Here is a 7,854-nt window from a genome sequence, read left to right on the forward strand (position 1 = left end):
CAAATTATAATTTTAAAAGCTTCTTTGATTTTTAGAGTAACGCAAGAGGCATAAGAGAAACTTCTAACACTACTCATAATCTAACCTTATTACCAAAAGAGAAAAAGGTGAGTTCTAACATAAGAGGAAATTACCATTCAAACTCTCAAGATAAACTACAACCGGCAAATATATTATTTCTGTCCATGTTACAATTATTTTCAAGTGATGAAAACAAAGTTCCAAAAGACTCCAGTACCCATGAAGTACCAAGTTATCAATGCTCTATTGCCGGTTCTACCACATCAAATGGAAGAATAACTATTCATTGGACTTCGTCCACCTAACATGAATTCTAAAAATCTAGATTAAAAATAGCCAAGTAATAAACGAATGCCAATAAACACAGGAATTATAGTGTGGCAGAAGTCGAACTTGGAATTCTAGAACAAATTGTAATACCTGTGTCAACACTATCTACCATAAGCTATAGTCGCAAAAATACCTTAAGAGAGGCACAGAGCTGTATATTTCACAGTATGTGCAAGCAAAGAAAGCCATAAAAAAATGTTTGGTGAAAAAGAAGAGTAGAATATACTGCTCGACCATTAAAACCCATGATTTAACAAAGGCATGGTCAATTCAATCACTTTCATGAAAATTCTTATGAGGCAAAAGGCAAAAACAGCCCTAAGAAGCAGAGGATACAAGGTCATCCATAAAAGAAAAAAAAAATACAGAGAACTGAACATAAATCTAAGGCATGAACTTGAGTTCATAATTTTGGCATCAAAGAACTACTGATATGTAATTGATACCCGACTTTAGTAGAAACAGAAAATTTTCCTCAGTTAACAGACAGGGAAATAAGCCCAACTAACTGATATGTAAACAATACCCGACTTTAGTAGAAACAGAAAATTTTCCTCAATTAACAGACAGGGAAGTAAGCCCAACTACTTGATATTAGGATATTGAACAATCATAGTATCAAACCCTAAACCCAAAAGAACCCTCAATAAGTTTCTAAAGATAAAATGCCCCATTTCGTCAATAGGCTAGGAAGGCCTTTACGTAAAAAGGAATGAGGACAAACAAGTAGCAAATGCAACAGCATAGGCACAAGAACAGGTGAAGATGAAAAATAAGACAAAAACATTGAACTAGAAGAAGAAAAGACCAATGTAATAAAATAAAGGAAGGGCTGCAATGGATACTCATTTCCCAAAAGAATGCACCCATTCATATGTCCGGAGGAAGTACCTTGAACCAAGCTACTGCTTACCGCTAAAACATTACATATAGACTACTGACGCTTTCAATGATAAAATATACATATCATAGACTGTAATACATGGAAGCAAAACCTTAATGATTTATTTTGCACTGGATTGATTGCACAATTCCCATTAAGCAGAGATCTGCCCTACAATATAATTTTACATTGTCAAATCTAAAACACCGAGTGCCCCTGCCTTGAGAAACAAATTCTCATAAAAACAGAAAATATGAATCCTAAAGCAAAGCAATATCACTGCTAGCACTCCTTTCCAAAAAGGAACCCAACAATGTGGCCAATTCAAAAGCACAAACAAGTAAAATGGTAATATATCTAACCATTAAATCTCATTTAACAGTTTGATGCAAAACGCGAAACAATCCAGCTTAAGTATTTTTTTTTCGAATTCTAGCATCAAAATAAAATTGCTCATCATTTTAACTCAAAACAGTTATTCTAAAGTGAAACAACAAAATCACATAATACCAAGCATTAAACCATTAATTCTACCATTGCAAAAAAAATAATGCAACCATAAAATAATCCCATCATTTGAATCTCAGTGAAAAACAGATAATAATCGTAATAATACGAAACACGTCTTGACTGAAGTTCCCAAACAGAACAAAATTTCAAAGAAACAAAAAACTAATAACAAAAAGCACAGCGGAACCTAAGCTGTGAGAACAACAGCGCCACCGGCCTCCTTGATCTTTTTCTCGGCGGTTTTGGAGATGAGCTTTGCCTTGACAACGATGGGCAGGTTCTCTGGCAGCATGCCCTTTCCGAGGACCTTGAAGTAGCCGAACTGGGTCACATCAATGAGGGGAGCGTTGTCCTTGGAGGCCTTTTCCTTCACGTCCTTGGGGACCAGGGACCATAGCTTGTCTACGTTAACGATAGGGCAGAAAAACTTATTGCGGAGCCTGTGGAAGTACCGCATACCTACCTTGCCGAAGTACCCGGGATGGTACTTGTCGAAGAGGATCCGGTGGTGGTGCATGCCTCCGGCGTTACCGCGACCTCCCGGATGCTTCCTGTGCTTTCCGATACGGCCATGTCCCGCGCTCACGTGCCCTCTCTTCTTCCTGTTCTTCTTGAACCTAGTCGTCATTCTCGATCTCTCTCGCGCTCAGAGTGTGAAGATTTAGGGTTTTCGGCGGCCTAGAGACGAAGTATTGATAGGAGGGGTAGGGTTTGGGGATTTATGGGGTGGACGATGGGAAATGGGGGATGGGATATTTTGGGTTGACGGGTTTGCCCTTAGGGTTTGGGGTTGGATGGGGGTAGTGGTGGAATTGGGAACGACTTGGGCTGAGAATGGCGCATTAGTGATCTTCTGACGGTCTAGTGAAATTCGTGGTCCTATGTCCAGTATAACCAATCGCTCTTGATTCATCCAGATCCAGGACCCAAACAAAAGCTTAGTTAGGCTTTTTTTTTTCTTTAAAGTCCAATAGATGATTTCACCAAGTGGACTAGGCTATAAGCAAGACGTTGGATAAAGGGTTTAAGAGTGTGTTTGGGCCCATGATTTTATAGGTAAATGTTTATTTGAAAGTACCATTGAAAAAAATGGCACTTTGCACAATAGGCAATGTGGTGCATTTTTTTTTTTTTAAAAAAAAAAAATGCATGGTTTTAATGATGGAACTAAGATTTTATCAGTGTTATTAAAAATCACTTTTCATTAACTATATCTATTATATTATGAAGATAATTTATTTTTAAATATTTAGAGTCCATTTGAGATTGCGATTTCAATAAGTGCGTTTTTAAAAATTGCATTTTTTAAATTGTTACTTTTTAAAATCGCAAAGGTACTCGGTAAAATATGTTAAAAAGTTTTTACGAAATCATGATTTTGATTTAAATTTGCAAATTTTCAAATAAGTACCCTTTAACTTGCTTATAGAAATCATAAATTTTTTTTTCTATTTTAAATTAAGTGTTTTTTAAATCGTAATGCCAAACGTCTTAAGTGTAGCGATATCTTTTAAAAACGCAGATCATTCTTGCGAAATCGTAATTTCAAATGCACCCTTAATATGTTATCATTACAAAATTAAAAAACTAATATAATAAAAATAATAAAAATTAAGTTATACGAGTTTATACAAGCTAATGGAATTTATATGAGTTCACCTCATTTAATAATAAACAAGCCTAAATTTTTATTCATGCTTTATTTATTTAATAAATAATTTGATCCCGTGCCTGTTCACAAGCAGCTCTATCAGTAAAAGATGGAGGGAGTTCTTTTGGGCTCAACAATTATATTAAAAAGAATGTGTATTACACATCTAGAGTTACAGCTTCTGGCCTTTCACCACTACAAATAATATTGGGAAAACTGTCGAAAACATGATAGAAATAGACACAACACAAGCTATAGATGGAGGGATAAACGGTCCTACCATAAAACACATGAAACTTAACAATCTACCTCTTCTTTCTTTTCTTATTCATTTTTTGAGTGCATCTTATCTGGTATTCAATTTGTGATAAATGCAATCTACGTAAATGGTTAGTAGAAACTAGGCAACTATAATAGGATGGATGTGTCAAAATCATAGAAACAAATCCCTCGTAAGCCCGATTTGCAGTCTTATATTCACTGAGACGATTTCCACAATCTAGAGGGAGAGGAACAAGCATGTTTCATGGTAGAACTCACAATATTTGTACTGTTCTTAATGGCATCATGTATTAGGTTCGAATTAGGTATAATACTCCTAATAATCTTCTATTTTATCAACAAAAAAGATGACTTCAATGGTCATAAGAACGCGAAATAGTGGCTAAATCAAAAGTAATCCCAGTCTTTGAATGAACACTGGTTAAATGCTAGCACCAGCTAGATAAAGATGACGTGTAAAATTTCCTCCTAGAATTGGATAGCCTCTTTGAAGAAGTTCGGCGGTGCACCAATGGAGGTTCTGGAGGAAGTGCTAGTATAGAAGGAAGGAAATAAGGGTGGCAGAAAGAAATACAAGCAGTATAAGAAGAACACTGAGAAATGAATGCATCTTTCTACTTCATGCACACAACATTTTCTCGATTAAAATTAAAGTTACATAAAGAACATAATTACAACCTATATTTTTTACTTAACACATCATGAATTGACAAATACCAATGACATATCTATGTATGATTCATCTTTGTAGAAAGAGGGCAGCTCCAACCAAGCCCAACCATAATGTCAACGCAACCCAGAAAGCTTGACTTTTCTCCACTCCGGTAGGAGGTCGCCAAACCAGAAAGTCACCCAGATAGTCTTTGGATGATGGAAGCTGATTGGTTGTTGACCAACTTCTCTTCTGATCCCGGTTCTTGTATTTATCACTCCATGTTCCAGCATAGCTGCAATAATCACACACAAACAACACCTCCAGGTACTTTTTAATTCACTCAAAGTAACAGAAGAAATCAGAATCTGAAATATGACTCAGTTAGTAAATGCATTAAATTTTAAACACTTCCCCAGAAGAAAAGGCAAGGCCAAGGCCAAGCTCCTAGATGGAATTAAAGGAAAATGCTTGGGATACTATAACTTTTACTGCAACTTCCTTATAAATTCACGTGGCAGTTTACATTTTATGGAAATAGGTATCACGTGGTAGTTGGACCTAAACCCATAGGCATAACCCTTTGAGTTGATTGGCGTCTCAACATGCTGTATTATAGGCTCACTAAAAGACTTCTCAAAGTATCAATCTTCTTAATGAGAAGCAACTCATGTTGGAAGTAAATGATCTGTTGCAGAGGATGAGGACACAATTATAATGATATGACTTAGCATTCGATTTCAAATTTCTGGCAGTCCATAAAAAAGAATTTGTTGTGCACCAGAAGACGTGATAGTAGTATCCAAGTAATTGGCAACACTTCATATTTCTACAACTTAGACGAGTTTATATCATTTTAGGAGCCACTTGAAGTCCCTGATGCTTCATATTGTTTTGCCTCTGGTGGCTGCCCACACAAATACAGGTGTTGGCCAAGCCAAGTAACCACATTCATCTCATGGGCAAATGTGGATCTCTAACTAATACCCACAGGAAACCTCATCTCTCATAAGAAGTTCAAGAATCGAGGAACCAACTCACTGAAATAAACTGGTTATATACTTAATACTCGGGCTGCCTCCAGAAACTACATAAGCATATATTCAGACAAGAAGAGAATGTGAAAGGGGGGGTGGGGGGGGGATGGGGTGGGGGTTGTTAATTAGCTATTTCTAACTTCATGCTAACTCACCAAGAACTTGCTTTCACACACAATGACTTACAAATGGATCAAGGACTCACTCTCTAGGAGAGAGCACTACCTTACAGGCAAGTACAGGGGGATTTCGGGTACCATCAGCAGGCAGTTTACGCACTGCCACGAACCCAATAAGAATTGAATAACATAAAATGTATACCATAAATGATGGTATTGGTAAATAATACAGGGCATGTGAAACATATACGCTTGATCAAATTTTACCAATTAGCCGAATGAAAAGAACCAAATTACCTGTCATAAGTAGAACCTATCAGCGGAATGGTAACCATCTCCTCCTGGGAAATCTTCAGCTTGGGTGCCTGCAAAATGTAGCGAAGCTCTGAAGCTTGGCGTCGGATACTGACACTTGGGTGCTGCCTCTCCAATTGCCGGTAAAGAGCAATGCAATCTCTGTGGCGGTTATTGGCTTCATAAGCCATAGCAAGCCATATTTGAATCTGGAAACACCACAATCAATCCAAAAAAAATAAAAAATAAAAAAAACTTTCGGTTTTAGTCAGTGATCAAACATCTCCTACGTACCCAAAAAGAGATTTTTGCAGTGGATACTAAAACCAACCTCACCACCAAATAGTGTGGACCTAGGGATGATAGTAAGAGCACCTTCGAGAAACTCAATGGCCCGTCCGTACATACCCTTTCCATAAGCCTTTTGGCCCAACTCGAACATCAACTGTGCCGTGGCTCTCCGCTCCGCCTGCTCCTTAGCCACCTGCCTCTCTCCCAGCAACAACAATACCACATGTAAAGGCAAATCCACTAATACCAAGCAAGAGGACTCTTTTACCAACATTTTCTAATGAGCCAAACAGATCACAAGCAAAAAAAAAAAAAAAAAAAATTAGGATCAACAAACTAACCTTTTCTAGCTCTTTCCTCACTCTCATCCTCTTCTCTTCCTCGGTCTCTTCATCGCCCTCGCCTTCATCACCATCCTCCACTTGGCTCTGCAACTCCTCCGCTTTCTTCTCCAGCTCCCTCCTCTCCTCGATCTCCTTCACTCTCTTCCGCATTTCCTTCTCCCAATCGAACGGCTCCTCCTGATCCCCCTCCTCGTCGCTCGAGCCCGCGTCGAAATCCACGCCGTTAACCTTCGAATTCGACTTGCCGCGCGCCACGATGCGCTGGCTCCTAGCCTCCCCGTCCGAATCGAAGCTCTTGGAGGCAACAGAAGCGTGGTAGTGAGCGTGAGGGTCTAATCTCTTCGGCAGGTTCAATAATACGTCGAGCGCCACCGTACGGGTCTTGCGGTCCGGTGTTACGGTCCGAGGCGAGGCCAAGTCTAGTAACAGAGCTAAATTTCCGAGAACCACGGCCATGGTGCCAGTGGATAAACAAGAGAGAAAGAGAGAGAGAGAGTAAGAGGGAGGGATGGGATTCCGATTCCCGCTGAAAAGACAGTTGGGGGAGAGATATTTAGGTGGTTGATGAAGTTGCAATGACTAAAATACCCGTCTCTTTTGCTCTCGATTGCTTGGAGTCTTGGAATAGTGTAGAGAATTTGTCGACTTGATAGATGTATTATTGTCCGAAAGAATGTTAACGTGGCGTTATGTAGGCGAGAGCCGTGTGGCGACTGTAGTAGCCTCGGATTTTCTCACGGGAAACGGAAGCTTGGTAATGTTGAACACGTCACTGGGAATATCACAGTATGTCAACAAACAACGACGGCGTTTTAGGCAGCGACACTGACATCAAGCCTCGACGAAAGCCGTCCCGAAATTGACGGCGTGTATTGAAGCTTGGACGCAAGGACGTCGTCCCGTAGCGTGAATTTCAGAGTAACGCTACGTAACGTACATCACTTTTTTATATTTATTTTTCTTACATTTATAAATAGTTTTAAATTATGATAATTTTAAAAATCACTTATAAATATAAAAAAATATTGTGAAAAAGTAAGAGTATATATATCATTACTCATATAAATAATGATATTTCCGTGAGCTTTACATTATAGTTTTACACAATTTTTGCTTATGTTTATTAAAATTTTATTTTATTTTTTATTTTTTGTATTTTTTTTTAATAAAAATTTTAATAAACAATTCAAAACACAAAATATCATTGTAAACATAAAAATAATTTTTCCATTTAATATCATATCAAAACATTTTTTCGGAGAAAAAAAAAAGAAAAAAAAAAAGCATGTTAGCAAGCCTACCTTTTACCTTATCTTTGCCTTGATTATGTAAAATTTTGTATCATCTGTATTTTAGTTTAAATCCGTGGGTGAGGGTGAGCATTGTGTGCAAATTTTACACACACAAAAAAAATAAAAATAAAATTGGAGAAGGAAATAA

At 37.9% G+C, this 7,854-nt stretch overlaps 2 protein-coding genes across 2 annotated transcripts; both read right to left on the reverse strand.

Annotated features, from left to right (window-relative positions):
• Window positions 1–1,782: 1,782 nt before the first annotated feature.
• On the reverse strand, window positions 1,783–2,462 carry LOC132178683 (Ribosomal protein L18e/L15 superfamily protein). Its single transcript, XM_059591178.2, has one exon. The coding sequence runs from the start codon at window positions 2,370–2,372 to the stop codon at window positions 1,932–1,934; it is 441 nt and encodes a 146-aa protein (XP_059447161.1). The 5' UTR covers window positions 2,373–2,462; the 3' UTR covers window positions 1,783–1,931.
• A 1,799-nt stretch (window positions 2,463–4,261) lies between these two features.
• LOC132177610 (Tetratricopeptide repeat (TPR)-like superfamily protein) lies at window positions 4,262–6,949 on the reverse strand. The gene is made up of 4 exons (XM_059590000.2): window positions 6,412–6,949; window positions 6,111–6,263; window positions 5,783–5,988; window positions 4,262–4,624 (listed from the first exon to the last, which is right to left on the reverse strand). The coding sequence occupies exons 1-4, from the start codon at window positions 6,868–6,870 to the stop codon at window positions 4,417–4,419; spliced, it is 1,026 nt and encodes a 341-aa protein (XP_059445983.2). The 5' UTR covers window positions 6,871–6,949; the 3' UTR covers window positions 4,262–4,416.
• Window positions 6,950–7,854: the final 905 nt, after the last annotated feature.

This window comes from Corylus avellana, chromosome 4 (genome assembly GCF_965113065.1).
Source record: "Corylus avellana chromosome 4, dhCorAvel1.hap1.2, whole genome shotgun sequence".
Lineage (NCBI taxonomy): Eukaryota > Viridiplantae > Streptophyta > Magnoliopsida > Fagales > Betulaceae > Corylus > Corylus avellana.

What these genes read in the sequence shown, in the direction of transcription:
- LOC132178683 (XM_059591178.2), bottom strand. Translation starts at nt 2,372, where the DNA reads ATGACGACTAGGTTCAAGAAGAACAGGAAGAAGAGAGGGCACGTGAGC.
- LOC132177610 (XM_059590000.2), bottom strand. Translation starts at nt 6,870, where the DNA reads ATGGCCGTGGTTCTCGGAAATTTAGCTCTGTTACTAGACTTGGCCTCG. An exon ending in TGAGGAAAGAGCTAGAAAAG is followed by an intron (nt 6,264 to 6,411) that starts GTTAGTTTGTTG and finishes GGAGAGAGGCAG; the next exon opens with GTGGCTAAGGAGCAGGCGGA. An exon ending in CCACACTATTTGGTGGTGAG is followed by an intron (nt 5,989 to 6,110) that starts GTTGGTTTTAGT and finishes TGGTGTTTCCAG; the next exon opens with ATTCAAATATGGCTTGCTAT.